General features: G+C 30.5%; 1 protein-coding gene across 3 annotated transcripts in view; it reads left to right on the forward strand.

The window, feature by feature from the left end:
* The window catches only part of LOC129963969 (dachshund homolog 2-like), a 261367-nt gene that overhangs the window by 195588 nt on the left and 40332 nt on the right, over nt 1-25447 (forward strand). For 2 of the 3 annotated variants that reach the window (XM_056078605.1, XM_056078607.1), the window contains exons 5-7: nt 2320-2586; nt 3681-3899; nt 16659-16742. In XM_056078605.1, the coding sequence (XP_055934580.1) occupies nt 2320-2586; nt 3681-3899; nt 16659-16742 (570 nt within the window). The remainder of the gene's footprint in view (nt 1-2319; nt 2587-3680; nt 3900-16658; nt 16743-25447) is intronic. The other variant, XM_056078606.1, reaches the window with a different exon arrangement.

Raw genomic sequence — 25447 nt, forward strand, 5'->3', positions numbered from 1 at the left:
TTTTAAACTCAAAATGGTGTTATTGAAAATATATTAAGATAATAATAAACACGTATTTTTTTTTCTAATTTTAGCACTTAGTAATTTCATACACTATCCTATTTCGGCACATACTAATTTTCTACTAATATGCCTATTACTGCAAAGAGAATATATAATTCATATTATAAAATAATTTCATCATTTTTATTTTATCAAAAAAAAATGATCTCCAAAGGCAATTTTTTACATTCCATACTTTAGTCTAAGAAAAATATCTCCAAATGGATTTCTTTTTCTTTACAACTTATAATTTTTTTTTCTTATGTAGACTAAGTTTTAACATTAAAAATATCATATGGAGAATACTGACTGTTTTAAGATCTAATACTTGAGCACAAAACACTTAAGATGAGACTCTTACTTTTTTTTATAATTTCTAAAATTTGAATTATATTGGGGATATTATCTTAATAATAAATTTTGTATAATCGATTTTTCATTCAATGAAAGAAGAGAATAAGATGAAATAAAAAATATTTAAAATAACTGAAAATTCCTCCCTCCCTTTCTTTTCTAACTTTAAAAAAGAAGCAAACTTACGTCTATGGAATAAAATTTACTTAAATAGCTAAAAACACATTAAGACCCTATATTATAATATTTTTTTAAATATCTCCTCGTTCTTTCATCAGAGAAATTTTAAAATTAGCATAAACACTTCAGAAGAAAGAAAGAAAAAACAGCTATAAGAATAACTAGGAATATCATTTCAATGTTTAATATTCTCTTTCTTCACTTGCTTATTGCAAAATGATTTTTTTTATTTTGCTTCTCTATGCACCTCTTTTGACTGCTGAGCTTTTTCTGCCTTTTTAATTTAATTTCTCGAAGCAATTTTTGTCAAAAAAAAAAAAAAATGCCTTATTTTAAAATATCAAAGTCATACTTAAATAAACTTTTAAGTATTTTTTTGATGTAAAAAATTTGTGGGAGGCTTAACAGGTGGTGTTTAATATTCTTCAGACTTCAATACTTCGGATTTCTGCAATGGATTCACTTAATCTCTATTGCATACTTCAAAATAACGGCAATATAACTTTGGAAAGGAGAAAAATGGGCATGGCATCACAATAAAATATAAAGCAAAATTAGACCGGATACTACAATGGGATGTTATGTGAATATGACGTCGCAGAATTAATGCCACTAAATTTGTGAATCATTTTTTTTTCAAATATTGACATTGTTTATATTTAGAGAACTTAAGAATAGACTATATAAATTTTAGTGTATGAAAAATTTATGTATATATATATTTTTGTATGTCAACTAGACTTTTTTTTCCTTAAAAAGCAAACGAGCATGAAGAAGAAAATTTAATCTTTTTTTTTTTAAAAAAAAAAAAAAAGAAATAACGAGAACAGAAAAATTATTACATTTTATAACCTTAACAAATGCATTAAAACGTTTTATTATACCTGAATTACTTAAAAAAAGTGTTAAAAAAATCAAAACGTATTTTTTTATAATATGTTAGTGTAATTAATTAACAGTAATTTGAATTAGTCAATTAAAATGACCTTCCAGCTTTGTCTGTAGTTGTGTATATCATACCGCAAGCAGTAGTTAAGGCAAGGGATAGATTTATATCTTTCAATATTTATGAAACTGTAATACATATGAATATTATAATGTCTATTAAATACAATCCTTTTAACGATATATTATAATAGATTTTACAATGCCATAGTAAATCTATCGCGATTATAGTACTTTCACGAGATATTAGTAACATAAAATTATCTCTTTTCTTCATCAAATTCTCACCAGACTCTTAACAGTAGTTCTCATTTTTAGAGATACAGTTTCCGAAATTTTCCTGTTCATCGGAACTTCATATTATATTCATTATATCAAGCAGATTAAAATATCTGTAACCCCAAAAAGTGATATTTTAAGCATGATATGATATCTATGTATCAGTGTATGTTTATATTAATCCTGTTAAAAATTCACAATTATGTATACTAAAAATTTAAAAGACGAATATTTTTATATCGTTGCTTTTATACCGAATCCAACACTGAATTCACTTTAAAATAATGAATAAATGCTCTTACTCGTGCTCGAATAGCATTTTATATGAATTTTATAAAATGGTCGGGGAAGGAGATGGTTAAATGCCCAGAAACTTGATTATCATTCTAAATTATGTATTTTCGGAATTAGGTTCTCTGTCTGTCAAGCCTCTCTAAATTAGTATCGGCAGTCCTTAGGGTCAGCAGAGAAGTAATCTTGGATTTTATTCTTTTCTTCCCCTCCTTTTTGTGGATTTAGGCTACTTCTGGCTTCTTGCAGGGGCCCAGGCTAACGGCCACAGTCCCGTCCTCAACCTGAGCCAGCATTCGAGCCGGCCCTCCAACAGCAGCAACAACAGCAATAACAACAACAATCCCACCACCAACGGACCAGGAAGTGGAGGTGGAGGCGGAGGCGGAGGAGGTGCTGGAGGAGAGAACAGCGGAAGTGAAAACGCCTACAATGATGGTGCAGATGACGATGACAACGACAGTGAAGACGACGACGATGATGACAGGGAACAAGGTAACTAATGTTTGATTTTATCAATAATCTTCTGGTAACTCTATTTACCACCTGATGCTCACTAACAAAGGGCGATTGCAGAATTAAAGATCTATAACTATTAGCATTTATTTCAAGTACTTGCTAAAACGTAGCATGGCATGAAGATGTGATGGATAAATCAATTGGTAGATAACTGATATGGTCTTTGAATAGCCTTTAGATATTTATTTGATACTATTTCATATTGATATTTTTTTCTTGAATTATTCTGCATGTTCATATAGATATATTTTGTTACCCCGTAATGCATGACTTTTTATTTTGTTACAAAAAAAAAAAATGCGTTTTGAATAGTTGCATATAATTTAAGAAAATTATTTAAAAAAATTTTAGCTGTTTTTTTTTCCGTGAAATTAAAAAAAAAAAAAATTAACACACCAAATGGCTGCATTATGAAAGAAACATTATCCCAGAGACACAAATTACATTATGACAATTCTGCAATAAAAATTAAAATCCCTTTTTACCAGTATATTTTTACAAGGCAAAATAAAAATATTTTGATAGTATTTTTAATGGTAGAATCATACAATAATCAACTTGGTATTTTTCTAAGTTTCCAGTTTAAATTTAATTCTAGTACCATAATTGCCAAATATCAGTCTTTTCTACAAATATTTATCAAAACAACATTTAAAATAGATTTCCAAACACTTATTGTTGCCCTTTGGAACAGTGATGTGAAGATTATAAATGGAAATAAAAACATTTAGTCTACATTCAGTCCCTATAAAATGAACTATATTGTAATGCACTCAAACCTGCTTTCGTTCTGTGGATGATTAAGAATGCATAAAAAAGTTTTGAAACGTTATCAATAATTATAAAGAATATTTTTTGAAAAACATAAAAAAAAAAAATTGTATATGACTGAATTGAGCCCACACATAAATTTGAACGTGCACGAGTTCTTCGAGAATTAAAAAAAAGATATTAAAGATTTAATATGTAATTGCCAATACTTATTTCTGGAAAAAAAATTTATATTTTAAGTATGATATTTGAATATATGGAATCATAATGTTATTTTTCATTGGTTTTGTTTTTCTCAGACCTTAGTGACAATCCAGATGTTAGCAGTACTGCCAATACGGACAGGCTAACGTCGAGTCAGCATCCGTTAGCTTATCCAGCCATGGGCGGCGATGTTTGCCCTATACCGGGACAGACGGCCTCTTCCATGGAAACTCTTCTCAGAAATATACAGGGCCTTTTGAAAGTCGCTGCCGACAACGCTAGGCAGCAAGAACGACAGATCAGCTTAGAAAAAGGTAATCTCTTGATTTCCTCAAGTTTTTTGGTGGTTAGTAATTAGAAACTGCAATTCAACTTTTGTAGCCAGCCTAATAAGATGGAGGGATAGATTTTTTTTTAAAAAAGCACAAATGTTATAAAATTTCTTAATTCTTCTTCAGAAAAGGAATTATTTTTAAGTATACCTTTTTTTCAATTTTGAACGATGAAGCTATTTTGTTTTCTTTTTTATTTAGTTCCACATATGAATCCTAATGTAAATACGATGGAAGAAGAATAAAAAATGAAATAGTGCTATAATAAATAAAAATAATGAATACTGAATAATGTTATTAATACTGTCCTCCAATTCAAACTAATTGCAAAGCGACTGCTGATTAAATTCTTACTACATGCGAATATTTACTAAAATTAATTGTATTATGATATAATATATTTTCTATTAGTTTTAGACCATAATCGCAATTCACCTGATTTTAATTGTTTGAAATGCAAGCATCATTTACTTTTTAAGAAAAAAATTATATTATTCGAAGAAAATTAAGGAACAATTAAAAATATATATATAAATATTCTCAAATTTTATGGTTTTACTTTTTTTAATACCGTTAATTTTTTAATACTCTTTACATACAATGTCGAGTATAACTCACGCATCAATTATTGAATTTTTAATTTTAAATCCAGAGTTAAATGAAAAGTATTAAGTAATTTAAAATGCAAATAACACTTAAAAAGCGTATTATCTCAAATTCCTTTATATTATTATAAGAATTAAAATAATAAATGTCACAATTAGAATGAGTCATTTAATTTTAAAATTAATTAAGTTCTTATGTCAAGTATGAAGAAAATGTGAGGACAAATTCAAATACTGCAATTAAAGAATACAAATGAGAGTGAAAAAAAAAGAATTAACAAAGTTAAATATACCAAATGAATTAAGCATAAAAAGATCTAGATACCGAATATAATTTTACGAGTAAAAGCTCTTTTTTTTACAAGTGAATAATTAGTAAAACTTATCCTAATAAATATCTCTTTATCGTAAATTTATATTTGAATAATAAGAACTAAATGAGGAGGGAAAAAAATAATAGTAAAAAAAAAAAGAGTCTCCAAGGAAATGAAAGAAGAAGGGGGGGGGATACGGGAATCTCAATATTTATCACCAATAATTTCTCTGCACACGAGTGTTGATGATCATTTAAACGGTTTTCGCCACCACATAAACCGGTCTTCACCGCAAAATTAAGAACCGAAGAGTATAAAGAAAAAGACACACACCAAGATGAGAGAGGGTGGAGGGAAGGTAGAGAGAGAGAGGAATCTTTCGTCCAAAAAGCGTAATGAAGCTTTCATAAATACCCAGCCCCTTCTTTATAAATTTGGTGCACCCCCCCTTTCCCCTCTCGAACATGGCTTCAGGCTAAGGTACTTAGAGCAGAACCATCTCTTTACCACTATTCTTTCCGTATATATAAAATGACTTCTCTCGAAATCGAATTCGAAGATTGCGTAGGAGAAAAGAGAACTTAAATAAAGGGGGCTGAAGTGAAATTAGCAGAAGAACCTCCTCCCCCCACCTGCAAAAGGTAAGAAAATATGACAAGCAGGTGCTAGTTACGACTGGGTATGCCCGATACAATGGAGAAAGAGAGAGAGCACAGCCCAACAGCATTGGTTCCTCCATTTCATGGTTCTGCACACCGGTATAGGCTTTCGGCGGAGAAATCTAATAAAAACGTCAGTGCTGAAATATGCCTCCCACCATATAGATAAAGTAGAAGGTACAATGCGCGAACTGCTTAATTAAGAATGGACAGTTTGTAGCTTGCGCACAGATGCCACACGGAGTGATAGTGGCGTAAGTGAAACGTGTTTTATTAACTTAGGGTTTTAAAATGATGGAATGGTTTAATGCCAATAAATTTGTTCTCCTCTGTAGAGTTAGGTTTTTTTTTATTATTATTAATCATAACTTTAATGCTCTTTTTTAATTGCTTAAATATATGTTTATTTTTAAATGTTTCTTAAAATTGTAACGTTTTAAAAAATATACGACAATTCATATAATATTTATTCTAAACTGTTGTCCTTTATGTATCCTAGTTGTCCTTCATTTTTATTAACACAAAGCAATAGAAATGTAAATTATTTTAAAGGATAAATTGCTAAAAAATGAAAAGAGAACTTTATATTATTTTTCAAATAATACTGGAATTTTCAATCATTTTGATTCATGGGTTTATAATTCCTGGCTTTTATATTGATTAAAGTTTCTATCCGATGGAAAACATCGCTTGAAATGACAAGGTATGATTAAACTTTTAAGAATGAAATAGAATACTTGTTAAGATTTTTCAAAGAAAGTAGATTTTACAAGCATCAGATGTACTTGCAAGAGTATTTTCTTTCCTTTTATAGAAAAACAGAACATTTCTATTTACACAAGAAAGCAATTCTTTCCATTTTATTACAATTGGTTATTTTGTCACAATTAACAGAATTGCTTTTTTGAATGGTTTCCGCTTCCCATTGAAATTGACTATAAAAACAGAAAAAAGAATATTATGTGTGTTACATAAATGTACACTTTTTAAAATAAATATTAAGACTATTAGACTGCAAAGTTAATATTTGAAAAATAATATGTGTAGTAAATGATATGCATAAAAATAATCAAATCTAATAATATTTAAAAATGTATTTACTTCGAAGTGTAAATTATAATGGACATTGTTATTCCAGATAATTTATTGTTGCAAATTTATTATATTTCAGTTAATTTTATTTATTTTTTTCTCAAAATGAAATGGTACTTTAAAAATTATTTAAGAATTATATATTTGAGATGTTTTGTGTCTCTTTAGCTTCATTATAAACTTTGGCCATTTATCCAAACACTTAAGATATACGAGTATAATGGCGTAACTAACAAGGTATTTCCAAAGTATAATACATTCAAAGCTGGCAAAGCATTCCAAATGGCAATAAAAAGCATTACTCGAAACGTTTTTATTTCGCTGGAGGGCCAAACCTAATTGGTTAACTCACACACACAAAGACAAAAATAAATTTAATGCGAACTTCTTTTGTGCCAGTTCTAAATTTAAATCCGATTACCATCAGAATTCATTAACTTTTCTCGTACCGACTATCAATCACATGTGATTAATAATCCTTGAATATCAATGAGAATGGAATGATTAATCTTTGTTGGTTAGACAGAGAGAAAAAAAAAATGCTGGCCACCGAGTCTTCCTCTAGACAACTCTAACGCGAGAACGACTCATCCCACTTGGTTCCAGAACCACCCTCGGTCCCCCTTTCCCCTCGGCAACCCCTTCCTTATACATATCCCGGAGAAAAGCGGTTTTCAGATGATTAAATTACGAGATCTTTTGGGTTTTACGAGGAGACATGAAACTGCAAGAGGCAAAAGGGTACCCCATTTTATGCAGGCAGTTAGAAGGCTCTGCGTGCGCCAATGTTATCTGACCATTATGGTTCCCGTACCGAGATATAATGGTCTTAGGTGAACAAAGGAGTAAAAGGAGGCTAAAGGGTGGGGGAGTTCTTCTTGCAGAAGCACGCTCGGTAAATCATTAACAAGCGAAACCTGAAAGAAACTGATAAGACGTCTAATCACCATGTCGCGAGGATTCGTAAACACCAGGGCTTTTCTCTGGACGGTATTCTTAGGGGGGTGGAGTTGTGACGGCGAGACCCCCCCCCCTTTCCTTCAGGGGGCAAAGAAACCAAGAAGCTGCAGTTTCTTTTTCCCTTTGGGCATTTATCGCCCCTTTGTCGGTGGAAGGATGCGAGCACTCATGTGGAACTGATCTCTCTCAGCCACCCTCCTCTTGCTGCTCCTGTTTCTGAGCATCCCTCTACTCCAAAAGGAACAGTATATATCTACCAAGGGTGCCTGGCTCTATTTTTTTTTTAATATTATTTTTTTTCTCACTTTTCTTTGTTTTATTTCTAAAGTGATATCTGAAGGCACGGGGTTTAAAAAATTGCTCACTTTATTTAGAGGACACTTAGCGGTTTTATTTTTACCTCCCAGTCTTGCTTTCCTCCGCAGCAGCAGATGGGAGGGTTTTCGGGAGATGATAGAGTTTATATCGGGTTCATTCTGTGCTCGTCCTTTTTTTTTTTTTTTTTTTTTTTTTTTTGTATGTCTTTGACTGTAGTTGCGTCGCGTTCTCTTCATTTTTATTTCTGCCGATTAAGGAAAGATGTTGCCTAAAAATTTTGTAGAACTCTGCTGTGAATATAGGCAGTAATGTAGCAAAATACGTCGTCCCCCCCTTTTAATTTAAAATCGAATTTTCATTTTCTTTTAACTTAAAATAATTCTAATTCTCTATTTCTAATTTTCTTTCGGTTTGCTTCTTAAATGTAAAAAAATCTCAGGACAATTATTCTAAAATTTTCCTCAAAAATCGGTTTTTGTCATCGGATTAACTAATTATAATACAATAAATATCTCTAGAATAATTAGAAATTTCTGTTTTTGTTTATTGTTTTATTAATATTTTTTTAATTTAATCTATTTTAATAAACATAAATTAAATAGATTGTTAATACATCAATGTTAAAGGAAATAATTCAGAAACTATCAGGGTTACAGCGCAATAGAAGATGTACTAAGGTATTCAAAATGCTTATCAAAATCCACAAAATATTCTACAATTTTATGAGTATTTGCGGAAATTTTAAACGTGGAATTCCGATAGAGGTTTTAAAAAGATTTTTTTTTTAAATATAAGCAATAGAAATATACGATGCAAATAGATCATTGTTATTTTAAGTAACAACAATCTTTCTTAACCAATAATAAAGATCTCTTATTTATTTCATATCTGTTATGAACATGTGATCAGAATTTCATACCAAACGAGAAGAAAAAATTGGAAATATTCCATATTGGTCGAGAAAAATTCAGTTATTTGTTTTTGTTGTAAAATAGATAATTGGGCTTACGTGCGAAGCTTTTTCGATTCTGGAAGATAATATTTCGTCATTTTGAGTTATTTCATTATCATTTAAAATTTAATGATAAAATTTATTAAGACGCAATTTTTTTTCTGGAATTAATTGAGAATAAAGCTTGGTTTAGAAATTACATTGCGTATTACCATTTTGAAGAAATAATATTAGCTGTTTCTGACTCGTGATTTTTTTTTCTAGAAAAGCATTTTATACAGTAATTCACCAAACAAGACAAAGTTTATTTAATAAACATTTTGAATTTGTTTTCGAATCTAGATTGAGAGCCATTTGCCTGATAGTTTGTTATTTCTAGGCAATCGCCATATTAGTCTGAAATGAAAGCAGTTTCTTAAATATTTCTAAAATATTACAAAGACAATTTGCTTAATTTAAGATGAAAAAAAAAAACATTCATATTCTTTTCTTTGATTAACCATTTTTTAAAATTCTTTTATATGTTCTGTATGATGTCAATAAAAAAAAAAAATCAGAAACTAATTCACATAAATCTAAAAAGAAGTATGAATCAGACAAGACACTGCGCACAAATAATTTAATAAAAATTGAAAGCTTTACACACAGTCTTTATAATTTTTATATAAATAATTCCTTTCATTATTTAAATCATTATTACATTTGCTCAAGCAGAAGTAATGACGAGATAATTTGTAAGAAAACTCTTTGGTAACTAGAAGGTATTTAAAAGAATTGCTAGGAATGTTCGAAATGGCAATTTATCCTCGTTCCCTCCTTTAAGCCAAGAATATGAAAACATTAAAAAAAAATTCCAGAATAAAACAAAACAAATGAAATAAAAAGCAGTGAAATCACAGAATCCGAAAAAATCCGCTAGGGATTATTTCCTAAGACGGCGCTTATGAGCGCGCATCTTTCCATAACAGCATAAATATTCTTTTAGTGCTTACACAATCATGATAAACAGATCCTTTTGCACGTGGTGCCGAGTGAGAAGGGCCCAGACTCCACTGATAAGGAGTCGACTCGACTTTTCCAAACAAAACTCTCCGTACCGATCGCCTTTTTATTCTCTTCAGAAGCCGTTTTAATGGTGCTTAAAAGGAGATCGCCGCTTTCTGCCTGCTCCCCCCCCCTTCCCTCTCCTTCCTTCTCACTCCATGCTAAGAAGCACCCCCCTCTCCAAAGGGTGGCTCCAACTCGATAAGTTTTCTTCTCTCTTGAATATTCTTAGAAGAGAGGTTTTTCCACTAAATCTCCTTCGTTTCAATATGTCTTATCGGGGCTAACTCTCCTTTTTCTATCGTTTTTCTTCTCCGATTGGATTCGGAAAAAGTAACTCGTCCTGGTTCATCTTCGTCTTTGATGTTATAAATTTCGTTTTGATTGCGACGACTCGTTGGATCCTCATTAGTGAGGTAACAGATCTCTTTTGCCCTTCCGGCCCGAGAGGAAAAGAGTTATGGAAATTGAAAAGGGTAAGAGGATACGGCATGAACTCATTTTCGATGCAGTCTTTATGGTATTAAATTGGCATTTGCGAGTTCTTATTTCGAAGGTTGTTTGGTATAAACTGCATTCCTGAACGGGTGCAGACTGACTTGCTTTTGAAAGAGATATTTTTTAAAAATAATAAATTAGAATTTTTTAGTCTGTATTTGGAAAGCAATTTATAAAAATTTTTTCGACTTATAAAGGAGGGGGAAAGAACGAAACATTTTTTTTTTTTGGAGAATCATTGTTGGTATTGTATTTGCCATTCATCCAAAATTCATAATAAAGAATATGTTTTGAACAGAGAAGAAAATAACAGGCTTTGCCATATGAATTTTAATTCAAACAGAGCTTCATTTTCCGTAGATTAACTAACTTCGTCAGCGGGCTTGTCAAGTGCAATAAGTAACAACAACTTTTGTATAGAAAAATATTATATATATATATATATATATATATATATATATATATGTAAAAGGCTTAGAATATATAACACCAAAAAAGCCTAGAATGTTGATAAAATTAAAAAAAAATAACATTGTAATTTGAGCTGATGAATTCACAATGGGAACAATATTTCCTGATGTTAAGAAATAATCCCCCCCCCCCAAAAAAAATCCGTCACCCATTTAAATATAAGGTTTCAACATTAAAAACTTAACTCTAAATTATGGAGAATATTTTATGGAGAATGAGAAATACCATATTTTATGGCAATATACAAAATAATTTTCATTGCTTTATATTCGACCTTTTTACTCTTTATACTCATATATGTAATATGTATAATATGTAAAGGTAATTATGAGTATATAATATATAATCATAATTACCCCTATATGTTTCCAATAGATACTAAATACCAAATACAACAATAAGCATAAGTAAAAATATAATGGAAATAATAAACGTCCTTAAAAAAACGTGTTTCTTTTACGATTATGAGCATTAAGAATGCGGAAATCCAGCATATGTTCATAACAGGTCCGACCGATCACTTGCTGTTGTTCCCTTCTTGACAACGTAGGGGAATTGATCTCCAATAATTTTCCATCGCCACCCCCTCTATTTTCTGTCTACAAATAAACTATCGCCTGAAACTCCTGTATAATTCCGCGGTGAGGACATAATCCCATCTTTTGAGGGCGATCGCATCTGACCAAAAGCTGTCCTATTGTCTGACACGTCGATGAAGTTGACGACTAGTCGCAGTTGTCTAGTTGTCGCGGACTTGGCCACAGGATCTGGCCGCTTTAACGGACGACGCAAGGGTCTAGGTGGCTAGTTAGGCTCAATTCATCATTTAGAAGCCAGCCTTTAATCGATATCGCTCCGACAGATTTAAGGGAGAGGGGCGGGGAGACATCCTAAGGTAGGACGATCAGTGTCAGTTTTATAATTTTTATTCAGCACTTCTCCCCTGTCTTTCGCTCCCCCGAGGGGGCGAGTAATTTTTCCATGAACTGTGCATGATAGCGAGATATGTCTCTTGGCTTCCACAACGGGCATTCCCATTACATAATTTTATGCTAATATTTTGAGTTTGGAAGCGAGGATTAGTTCTGGATTTGATGGATTGCTGTGCCGGTAGAGATGTGGCCTGATGCGCCATTTCTGGTTCAGTGGTTTCCATCTAGAGCATCACTTTTTTTTAAACTTTAAATAGAAGAACGACTTTTATAGAATTGTTAGTGTTTGCTCTTAAAAAAATTAATGATTTATGCAAAAAAAAAAAAAGAATGCTTTGCCATATATATATATATATGTTACATATGTTTTATATACAAATACATATGTTTTTTTAATTTGGAATTGAATAAAAACAATAACAGAATTTAACGTTCTGATACAATGAGCAAATAATTTTTCCAAGAAAATGAAGTTTTAGGAAATATTTTAAAATCTAAATTCTAAAATTCATAATTGACGATTGATAAATTTGGATTCAATATAAAGCGTTAATTTTTTTTAGAGTTGACATTTTTATCGTCTTCTCCATTAAACTGAACATTTAGAAGAGAATAAATCAAATAAAAAGAGAAGTATCAGACCAGAGATCATTTCTTCAAGTCTCATAAGTATGAAATCATTTCGAAGAGTCAAAAATGTGCATTCTATCTTAAATTTAGAAAATATCGGGCTACCAAACTTATCATATAGCTATGTGAGAGTATAAGCCTAATGTGATGCCATAAGAGTTTCCATACTACTAATACCTAATATTTATAACCATATGTGGTGATTTATAATTCCTGCTTTTTGTCTTATCCTTTTATAAAAGTATTTGCAGCCGTTGAGAAAAAATCCTCCATTACATGAAAAAAAAAAAAAAAAAAAAAAAAAAAATGTGGCGAAAAAAACTAAATCAGTATTGACGTTTAAATCACTTTTTCTGCTCAAAAGGCAATCATTACAATTGGATTAAAAATACTGATCGTTCAAACATTAATTCTGATATGAGGAAAAATGAAAGAATTAATATGCATTTATTGTAAATTTTATAAGATAGACCAATAATTAGGTACAAATTAATTATTAATTAGGTACAACCGATTAATAACTTAATCGGTTGTAAAAGGAATATTACAGAAAAGAATAGTATGAAAACTTACATTTGGAATTAAAATTAAATTAAATATTTGTGAAATCTTTAAGCGTGCGTTTCAAATCTCATAATTTAAGAACCAGGCACTCTCCCAGATGTATAATCAATAAAACTGAAATTATTCCGATTCATATGCTAACTTTTTTTACTACTAAAGTCACGAATAAAGTCATTGAAAAAAAATTTCCTAATTTCATCTTTCAGTCTCCGTGAATTTATTTTTCATCGTATGGAGTAAACGAATGAATTCAGAATCAGTGGAGGAAAACCCACAATAAAGGAGCCACATCCATTAATCATACGGGGGAGCCTTCCCCGCTAAGGGGTAGTCCCCGCATTTTGTCACCTGTTATCCACACACAAGAAATCTGGCCATTTACATCGGTCATTCGCAGTGGACGGTGCAGCTAGAGGGAATGAAGTATATATTCAAAAGATTTGAATCATGATGTATGGTGTATTTTTTTTCCGTATTCAAACGCAGTCGATGCAATATTCCGAACTATCTCACTAGGAAATTCCGAAAATCTGAGAAGGCTAGGATGCTTTAAATAAATTGCATTTCGTTGTTGAGAGAGCTACTTAAATAAAATAGATATTTCTATTGTAAAGTGCGGAATCGTTTTAAATTTTAATGCCCTATTTGATACCTAGGCTAAATAGCATCTTAGGCTTCATTATTGATTGTTTAATAACTAAGGCGTCAGAAGATTTTATCAGCACTTCTGACATTTCTATGTTTTTATATATTTTTATTATATGCATACATTTCTTTTTCCGGTAAATAGTTCAGCAGTAACAATTGATTATAAAATAATTTCATATACCAATATATTTGTAAAACATTTTCACTTTGGTTTTCATGAGTCATTAGCACACATAGAAAATTTATGTCCAGCTTTTGGTTTCAGTTATTGTTTTTCTCTCTGTTTGTATTATTGAAATTCTTACTAAAAAATTAAGATCAGAAGGAAATACGTTTATAAGCTGTCGGTATACATATAAGTTTTCTTGTCTGTCCTTTTCAAAGTGAAATTACTATAACAGTTTCTGATTGGTTGGCTGCTCCCAATGCGTTTCGCGAATCTCTTCAAAATACTCCATTAGCTGTTTCTTATTCGGCGCATAATAAATGGCGAGTTGTCGTCATTCAAAAAATTATAAAAAAGCAATTCAAAGTAATTATGAAACACAATATTCAGGAAATTATAAAAAGGTTTATTTGATCATCCTTTGCAATGATTGACGTATTCATAATTTCTTTTGCAAAATTCTTGAAACGGACATAAACTAGAATCATCTACATTTTTACTAAAAATGTAGATGAATCTGCTAAAAATCACTAATGTTAACAAACATTTTTACTAAAAATGTTAACAAAACAGCTTTTAGACACGAGGTAACGACTATACTAAGAGAACAAATATCTATATGATAAGAGAACCAAAAGAAAATTTCAAAGTTCTTTCCAAAAAAATAACAAAGTAAATTACAATACTATTATATACATCGAAATGTTTATTGAAATCGAACTGATACTTTAATGCCTTGTGTGACATTCCCAAATGTTTCAATGCCACTTACTCCTAAACAGTTTATTATAAGCATATGTAAATCAATATTTCTTTCATACAAAAGCAAAAGCCACTCCCTTCTTATTTGTCTCCTATTTATCTACACACACTTTTTACCGCTCATTTGTACGTTCTTCAAAACGAATTATCATATGTACTTCAGGTGAAGATGAATATGATAGATATATGATATGACATCTATGGAAGTGGCTTTCTGTTATGGGCGGAACGAGACGAAGAAATAGAGCTACACCATACATAATCACATAAGAAGAAGAAGAAGAAAGAAACTCATTAAGAGAGCCATCTTTTTCTAGAAAGTATTAAAGGAGTGTTTTCGGCAAGGAGGGGAGGCTCATAGCACTACGGCAAATGATTCCTCCGAAAACGCACAGATAAGAATAAAAATGATCGACCACGCATGTGTTTTGATAGATTTTGATGCTGGTAATCGCGTCTTTACGTTATTAGGGCTATCAAATCCGAAATTTCTGTTCTGGGTATCCATATTCCTTGATTCATTCGGGGAATGTCTATAAATTTCACGAATTGCTCTTTAAGGGCAATAAATTTTTAATCTATTTTTAAGTTTATTTCATCTGTTTTTAAAAATATTTTTGTTATTTTTGTACAATAATTGCTGCTGCATTAATGTGTATGAATAATGTGCTATCGCAATGTATAACTAGAAGTTAGATGTTCCTATCGAGTTTTTATGAGTCTTAAACTATAGTTTTCATTTTTTTTGTCCATTATTTTCATTTGAAAGAAACATTCGGAAGAAGTAATTTATTTTTATGAAAATAAAAGTAATTTATTCCCACAATTAATTTATTAAAGTAAATAAAAGTAATTAAAAGTAAAAAAATAAGAGTAAAAGTAATATATTTACCACTTCTGAGAATTTTGTTAAAATAAAATTTTAATTAAAAAAAGTAAAATCTGAATAAATAAATTTTGAAGTTTAAAACCAGTAAATGTTATTTTACCCAACAGTAAATGATTTTCAAAATGAATTTTTAAATTTTAAATAGAAACTCTATCAAAGATTGTCGAATAATAATTAAAAAAGAAAAAAAAAAATGGAAATAGAAATCATCTTTGACAGAAAATGTGTCTAGAAAGAATGCTAAAAATTTAAGTTTATAATTGTAATTGCAATGGTAAAAATACATATAATTATTTTCTTTCGACTGTGTTAAATTATCGACCTCATGTTGATCATTGTTGGAGATCCGTTATATCCTGATGTAAGTTAAATCTATTACCATGAGTCCACACGCTGGCGTGGCGTGGAAATTTGGATAGGGTTACAGATTTATATCTGTTCTCATCACTTGATAATGGTTGAAAATCGTGAAGTCATCCAAAAATAGATGTAATGAACTTTCAAAAATTAAACGCCGATCTAACTAAATTAAACTACAACGCAGCATTTATAAACTGAAGAGAATTAAATTTAATTAAATCATCATATAATGTTTATATAACATGATATATATATTTACTTAAAGTAAATGCTGTGCCCATTTTACATTTTTTTTTTATTATATAAGCTGTTTCCACGTGTTTCAAAGTAGATATCTTATTTACAATAACGGATTTTTCCTTCTAAGAATATCGAGTATTTTGGGTCAAAAATTTCATAACTGAAAATAAATATCGTTTAAGCCGTCATAGATTAAAATACTTTTGTATTTTGCTACAGAATCATTTATCTGCATTAAGTTTTCAATTTCAAAATTTACGAAATGAGATTTTGCCTTTAATTTATTTAACACCTTTTTCTCGACTACACCGTCTGTCTCCGACAATTTTCAACGTTATTTACCTTGAGAGCATTCAATCACTGGCATTCATTTCCATCGTCATTTTTCCCTTTTAAGGCGAGAGCAACACTGGGCAGCGCAGTAATAAAGTGCTTATCCCTCCTTAAAGCGCAATTTAAGATCACACAAACCCCACATATTAATAACTAGGCGTACCCATCCAACGGAATGGCATTCATTCTTATATGCGTAATGAATGCCTCTTGCGAAATTGTACTTGAAATTACAGCAGCAGCAAAAATTATTCCCACTCCCCACTTTATTCATGAAAATCGTTTTCATTTTTTTTCCCTCCAGCCGAACTCAAAATGGAACTTCTACGAGAGAGGGAGGTCCGAGAAGGTATCGAGAAACAGCTCTTGGACGAACAGAGGACAAGAAGTAAGTAATAATCGTTTGGCTTTTTTATTCTTTGTTGGTTGTTTTGCTTTATTGTTATTACCATGCTTTTCTCTCCCATTCCGTGCCTTTTTTACAGTTTGCTTTAACTGCAATTGCCAAGCGAGTAATTGCCTGGCGCACCCCCGTTCTTATCGTTTGCTAGTAATTCCATCCGGCTGTAAGTAGGAGGCAACCAGGGAACAGACACGTTATATATCGGCACTCCAAATTCGAAATTTCTGGGATTGGCCCGGATCGGTAGTTGTATTCAAAAGTAGTGATCCGGGTGTTCTTTTTTGGCTGTTCTTCTGCCCTGCAAACGACCAAAGGTCGCAAAAAGAACAAAAGTGAATTGCTTGCCTTCACCGCAGCAGCTTTGTGTGCTTACAAGGTCTCGTCAAATTTTATAGCGATATAGATTAAGCAGTTAAGTAACTCATTAAGATCACTCGATTAAATTAGGGACTTTATTCGTGATTCTTTTATCTCAACTGTCTACCAGTTTTTATTCTTTTATTTTCTTTTTCATTATAAATAAGAGGCTGTTTCAGTGTAAAAATCGAACCTTAAAAATGAATAAATATAAAGAACTGCAATTTTTTGAAATATGAAATGCATATTTTTCCTTCGGTGTTAAAATTTTTTGATTTGATTTGGATTTAACAAATAAAATGATATTGCGAGTAAATTCATTATCACGTGAATTAAATTTCAATGAATAAATGAAGGGTAAGATGATATTTTCAATTTAAATAGAACTGAAACCATCTTGATAATTATTTGTTGATTTCCATTAAAACTGCTATCTGAAATGAAACTCAAAAGTTGTCGAATAGGTCTAAATTATAAAGAATGATTGTTTAATGCATTGACATTTCTGAGTGAAGTCCATTTAAAATGTTCGAATTATAAATATAAATCACAAAATATGCTATTTAAAATGAGATCCAAAAAATCTAAATACTTTTCAACTAAGATTTTCTGAAAATTTTAGTTCGTTTTAATAATGCCAGATTATTTTATACGCTGAGGTTACTGATGTCTGCAATAGGCTGTTTTATCCATGTTATTTCTGTTGATATCAACAGGTGGATTCAAATAATATAATGAAAATATTTTGTTGCAAAGAAAGAAAATATAGTCATCATATCGGGAGGGAGCGCGTGTGTCTTTTATTTGGCACGTTGAATTGAAGTAAACAAATGCATATAAAGTCAAAACAATAACAATTGATAATTATGAGAACTCTAAAGAAGAATTCGGGTTTAAAAGGTCGAGATCTCAAAATTCAGATTAAAAAAAATCTTTCAAATTAGGTGGTACTAAATAATAGCTATTTTTATTTCATTTTTTATTTTTATTTTTTACTTTCGCGGAAAAAAGCATAACACTCACGCACGCACACACACAAACACACATACTCAGCTCAAAAAAATTTCATCTAATACAGCGTTTCGAAACAATATTTATAAATCGTCAGAACAGTATAATAAAGATAATATTTTTTTATAGGTCGAAATTTTCATGGGTTCAAGATCTTTAAAAATTTGATATTCGTAAACAAATCCTACGATTTAAAGAAATATTCAGTGCTGTAATTATTCCAATTGAATTGGCATAATTGTCGACGAATATTTTTTATTGATCTCAAAAATATTAAAACTATAGAATTTCGAGATTTTTTCTCTTTTTTTATTAGCAAGACTTATCTACTTATATTAATAAATGTTTAATAAAAATTCTAGTTGTTATATGTAAGACAAATGGTATACAATATAAAGTATTTTTTTAGCAATTGTTTGGACTATGTGTTCAATAAAAATTATTTTAAAAAATAACAATCATTACTTATTTTTTCCCAACAATTGTTGCTATGCATTTTTAACATTTAAGTATCGTGTGAACACTGTTTCACACTGGTTTTTTTCTATTCTTTTTAACTACCTACGATCCTAGTTTTCACAGTGAGGGTCGAAAAAAAGCCATTGTTTAACTTTTTTTTTTTTTTTTGTTCCAAGGTAAAGGCTACAAATCTTACCTATCCAACAGTGCAGACAACACCCTGCACGTATGTTTCATAAAGCGCCCCCACCAAAACGTTATAATAAGGCATTCATTCTACGTGGCTTACTTTTCTGCCTTTATCTTTCAGCCAATCTTTTGCATCTTTTTTCGAGCGGGAGGAATAGGTGTGGAGGGTGTCGAAGAAGAGCCTCCAAATTTCTCAGTCCCCATCTGCGATTCTTAATGACAGCGCAAGCAAAGCCCCTCCCTGAAATTTCGGGCATGGAACATACGCAGCCGCGGCCCACGCCCAGACCCAATTGCCGTACGCTTGCGCACTGGGAGCCATGCCGTTTCCATTTCGACTGTGGGAATGCGATTGGGCGTACGATTGCGCCAAATCGTAGGCGGACCGCTCCGCATCTGTCATTGGAGAATACGAGAAACTCGAGCGCACGCTCCCCCCGATTCGTAGAAAAGGGGGTGGGACGCTTGGCAAGAAAGAATGCGCCGTCGGATGCCACTCTCCTTTACATTTGTCTACTACATAAATAGGAATACGCAGCCACATTTTGGATATAAAGGCCTTCCGTAATAATTAAATTTAACGGGAAAGGAAAGAACTTCGAATAAACTTTCATATAAATAAAAAACGATTCAAAGTAAAATTAGAACAAACAACATTTCAATGAGAAAAGGTTAAATAAAATATATTTTGGCATAACTAGAGCCATGGAAATGATTTAAATTATCAACAGGCCATTTATTATAATAATAAAGGCCGAAATTATCAATAGGAGGAAAACAATAGTTTTGAAATCCTTATGTATGCCAGAAGCAATTTAAACAGACATCAGCTCACTAAGTTTATAATCTAAAATTACGTTTGATTCCTATTTTTCGAATTCCCATTTTTCGATTCCTATAGCTATTTCATCTGCAACTAATTCCCCACTTTCTTATGATGCAGAGCGCAAAAACATCTCCTTAATTAAACTTGGTCCATGAAAAATATTTCTCAAAAATTGATTATTACATAATTATATTTAATGAAGTCTCTTAAGAGATAATTATAAAAGAATTCCTTAAATGTCAGAATTTTTTAACTATATTTTTCGAATATGCATTGATGTCTTTTTAACAAGGAAAAAGTATAATTGTTTTATAAATTAAAATGCGATGTATTTTTTGATATTCTGAAGTAAACTTCATTTAGTATATTATTGCGGCATGGACCTTTAATGCATTAAAGCTAATCTTTCTGTTTCGAGTTTCTGTATGATAAAATAAAAGATCTTTTTAGATTAGCATGTTAAAGAACGATAACATTTTTGCGTCTTAAATTCGAGTCAGTATAGTATCCTAGTATTTCAATATATTAAGTGCACATATTCTTTTTGTTTTGAAGCTTTGAATCCTGCTATTTTTGTTAAGAAATTAATAGATATATTTCAAATAAGAAATTTCAACAATATATAATAAGCAAAATTACATGCCTCATCAAATTCTTAGATTTTTAATTTCACATAACAGCATGATATTGACATATAATTTTTTAATAGATGAAATAAAGAAAAGTTTCATAGACATAGAGTTTCCATTAAAATATTAACCGCAGCAAACAAATAGTTGAGCGGATATATTTTCATAAAGGTCGAATTCGATGTTAACAACAAATATTTATAATAAAAATTTAATTTCTTTATTTTTATTAATTTTTTTTCGAATAGTAACTAATTATTGTGAGATCTCAATAATTGATGGATGTTTTTACCGCCAAAAATATTTGCTTTTTTTTATTTCTCTTAGAATTTTCAGTGTCTAAGAGAAATAAAAAATAATTTTTTTAAATAAATTATAATAGTAAGATACAGATTATTTATAGGATAATTTTGTAACAAATAATTAGATAATATTTATTAAGATAATTTAATAAAACATAATTTTAAACCAATAATTTTTCTAAAAAATTTCTAACATTTTTTTAAAAAAAAATATCGGAATGTTGAGCTTGGTTAGTATATTTTTATGCAAAAAATTAAATGATGATACAGAGACTTTAAAGACTTTTTAATTGCCTTTTTGTTATTCACTCACTTCCAAAAATAGGAAAGCATTTTTTTTTTTCCAATTTCCTTTTTTTAAAGTCATGTCTACTACAAAATGCTGAAAATCAATCATATTTCACTGAAATTATTTGAAACTGTTACTGTAAATTCCTAAATATCAACTTAGCAGAAATAGGCTAAATATATATTTAAATAAAAAATCGCTTTGGTAGAATATCTATTGAAATTGATGGATTTTTATCCAAACTATAATGCAAAATTTAATTTCAGAGCTAAATTAATTACGAAAGAATGCACATTCACCCTATCTTCAACTTTTGATTTCTTACTACTGAACAATAAATACTTACATGATCTTCGGTATACCACCTTTACCCTAATTCCGCTTTAAACAGATAGGTGGCGCTATGTCCCGAGGCAATCGGAGGTTAGTGTGGGAGGGGAGAGTAAAGGGGTTAGAGTTGGGGAAAAAAAATCGCTCCCAGATTCTCTGAAATCGACCAGATGAGCTGGTAGTCTTCCGTCAATTTATCAGAAAAAGCTAGGTCGACACTTTTCTACTCCACCGGTCGTGAAGCGCCATAGATATTTGCAAATCGCTTAAACTACGATCTATCTTTTATAAAGGTACGCGCCCATATTAGAACGAGAAAGAGAGAAAAGAGGGGAAAAAATCTTTCTTCGACGTAGACCCCCTTTGATTTTTTTCATCCCCTTCTCCCTCATCCGAAATACTTTTTCTCTTCGTTCCTTTCTTTCCGGCTTTGCTGTCTGGATTATTTTTTTAAATAGATTATTTTTTATATATGTGTTTATCCCTTGGCCCGTTAGTGGGAGAGTAGAGAGGTTGAGTGAAAAAAAAAGCAGACGATAAAAAAAGTGAACGATTAATCTTTTGCTCTTTCTTTTCTTATACATTGTAATCGTTTTGAAGATGAGTTTCTTTTTGGGAAGAAAAGATTTTGGTTTGAGAAAACATAACACATTTTTTTAAAGTTTCGTTTTTTAAAATTTGTTAGCATTTATACTATAGACGCAATTCGGTAAAAAATATTTTTTTGAATGTACTTGAAAATCGTCCTTAAAAATAAAGATTTTAAGTTATTGGAATATCATTAAAATGTTCTTTTCCGAAAATAGAATTTCAGTTCATCAGAAAAGCGAAAAGACAGCGAATGCGTTTTCTAAGAATCAAAGAACAACCCATTTTAATTGTTTAAAACATCAAGCAAAAGCATTTTAAAATTCCTTAAGAAGGAAAAAATCAAATAAAAGATTTTTTAGGATTAACATGTTTCCTATTATAACTTTCTTTTAGAAATATGGATATTTTGCATCATTTAGTTTTTATGCAAAATAATATTTCTTAATGCTGAAATATAAAGGAATAGATTTTAAAAACATATATAAATTGTAATCTTAATTAAGTAATATATATCTTAAATTTTGAATTTAAGTACATTTGTACACAAATCCATTTTCTTAGAATCCATCAACTTTATTTTTATCTGAATTTTTTTAATAAAATTAATAATATATGTTGGTTTATTTACTAGCCATTTGAAATTAGTTATAATAACACAAAATAAAGTTATTTTTAAATTAACTTATTTTTACTTATTCAAGAGATGTCCAGAAACACAGAGTGTAACCAGGGACAACAAAAAGAATTTAATCTCTCCTAATCTTCAATTCTGTTCCATTTGTTGGTTTCAGCAGACGGAAAGCAAATTTCCCAACAATCAATTTATTGTTATTCGTTACTGTTCAAATATGGGGGGGGGGGGAACTGAGATATCCACGATTTGAAGTAAAAAATTGCGCAATCATTATTAATCACTACGCAATTATTTCTGTTATCTATTGATTATGACTAGTTTTTCATGTCAAAACTATATGAACGAGAAATGATCTTATCCTTCTTAACAGGTATTATGCTTTATATCCGCTATTTTCCCCCGCAAAAAACTAAAGATAAAATCTGCAAATGAAATCTTTCAGAAATAAAAATATTCATCCTGTAAGTATTGCAATTAAGATTCTTATTATAAAACTTAGAGTTAATTTTGCATTAATAATTAAAAACTTAACTAGCAAATGTCTGTTTCTTCGGAAAGTTGCATTATTCCTTCATTACTCGATTAAGTCAACCATCTGACTCTCCCACCCACCAAGGAGGCACACCGATTTAAACCATAAAACTGAATGACCAGACCGCCGCAACAGTATCACTGTGATTGAATCCGAAGGGCCATCACCGGCAACGGTACAACCCTTCCCGAAGGAAGTACGTCCCGTCATCGATGGGAGGAGTCAGATCCTCCACCTATTTGTATACCCTCCAGGGTGGCGAGATCCAACCACCATGCCGGAAGCATCTCGTCCTCATTTCGAGGTGCCCCCCAGGGGGTTCCACTAATCTATTAAAAAAGGTTTTGAATAATATATCATTTTGTATAGTATAGATCTAAATAATATTAAGATCCCTTCAGTTATAAAAAATAAAGACAGGCAATGGATAGTAAAAGATTATTTTACTGAAAATGAATTTCGAAATGGAAAAACCTTTTTAATGCTTTAAACTTTAAAATGAGAGTGTCGCAATTTTCTGTTATAAAAGTGTGCAAATTTCTTCCTGTAACATAGCTTATATAAATTTCTTATAATTCAGAACGATTTTTTTCACTTGTGAATCATAATTATTAGATTTACGATAAAAAGGAAGTCGCTGAAAAATTTAAATTTTTCATCAGTTATCGGTTTAAATAAATATTTTCTGAATTCAAAACTAGAAAATAATTCTGAGGTGCGAATTTTTGCTACATTATAGCTCAGGATATGAAAGAAAAAAAATATTTGGAAACATTAGTCAAAGCAGATGGGCGAAGAAACGGATGTTTTTCCAAAATGCTGGAAGAGAAAAATTGAGAACTTAAAATTTTGACTGCCCAGGAGGAAATAGGGCGAGGAAATATGAAGACATCAAAGATATTTATGTTAGCTTTTTGTAGCATTTTCTAGCAAAAACGACTGGATTTCTGACAGAGTTCATCTATTTTTCTTCCCTCTTCGACTCTTCCTCAACATTTTATTAATATTTTCATTGTCGATCATTTGTCATATTTTTCCCCTTTGAAAACAACATATCCTTCTTCAAAAAAATTCGCATTCAAAAAACAATTTATCTTCACCCGTCATCCACATATATATATTGAAAAGAACGAAAAACGATTTTCCAATTGGAAAACGACGGGAAAAAGTTTCAACTTCAAAATAAAAAAAAAAAAAGGAGAAAAGGAAAAAATGAAAACAAAACAGAAAAAGAATCATTTTTAAAAAAGGGCAAAAGGAGGAAAAAACAGAACAAATGTTCTGTAAACATTGTTTTCTGGCAATGGATTTTCTTTTCAAAAAACGACTCTTCAGATAAAAGAAAACTTTTTTTTTAAAGCAGGTGGCTGAAGTTACAACTTAACACTTTCTGCTGTAGTTTATTCGAGTGCATCTGCGATTGTATTGCCAGATCCTAAAACAAAAGCACTAAAGTAAACAAATAAAAAAATATATAAATCGGCGTAGGAACAGTGTTTTTTTCCCGCTTGTCAACCCTCTATTTAGATTCTCTGTCTGAACGACTTGTTGATGTGTTGTATATGAAAAGTAAATTCCACTTCATGCATTTTAAAGCCTGTTATTTTTTTTTCCTGCTATCTCGAATGTTTGTTTTATTTTATTCGTACATTTTTCTTCCAAAGCAGAAAGAACATTTCCGTGTATTTGGGCTCCCTTCCACTTTTACTTTATTTTTTTTCAAATGAAAGTCTCTTTATTTATTTATTTACTTTCAGAGGCAAAAATGCGTGTTTTATTGACTCGAAAAAAATGTTTAAAATATATAAGGAATAAAAAATATGATCATTCTATTGCGAATCATTTTATTCTGTGTTTTTATACTTGTTCCTGTGCTTCGGCAGTTTAAGATTAAAGGAAAAAAAAAGGGGGGGTTGGGAGGGGAGGACAGAGAATTTTGTTTACTTAAATTCCTATCTGTTCGTTCAGCTTGAAGTGCGGTGCATGTTTCCAGATGCCATATTTTATCGTGTTTGTGGCATTTATTTACTTTTTCTAAAAACAGTAAAAAGTTTTTTTCCCCCTTCGGTTCTTTTTTGTTTTTAAAGCTGATTTTTTTAACGTTATCTGAATAAGGTAATTTTTTCGTTATTTATAAAGTTTTAGGTATTTTACTTACTAATTGATTAATTTTTGAAAGCTGTTTAGCCTACACAGTGAAAAAAAAAATTCCTACGCAAATAATTTATGTGTAGCAAAAAAAAAAAAAAAAGTATATTGATTTTTCAGTTATTTCTATTATAAATGGGAAAGCAAATTGATCAAATTTATTTGAGTTACAAAAAAATAAATAAATAAATAAATCGGTGCCGGTTATGCATGATTATTAATATTTTTTCAGTATTTTTCTTGATATTTTCTCGTGCAATTATGTGTTTAATCCATATGTTGAATTACATACATTTTAAAATTTAAATCTATAATTAGATCAAAGTAGCTATTAATTAATTAAGCGAAATTTATTTGAACATATTCTTTATATTTTTACATGAAAGAAGTAAT

The sequence above is a fragment of the Argiope bruennichi genome, chromosome 3 (assembly GCF_947563725.1).
Source record: "Argiope bruennichi chromosome 3, qqArgBrue1.1, whole genome shotgun sequence".
NCBI classification, from domain to species: Eukaryota; Metazoa; Arthropoda; class Arachnida; order Araneae; family Araneidae; genus Argiope; species Argiope bruennichi.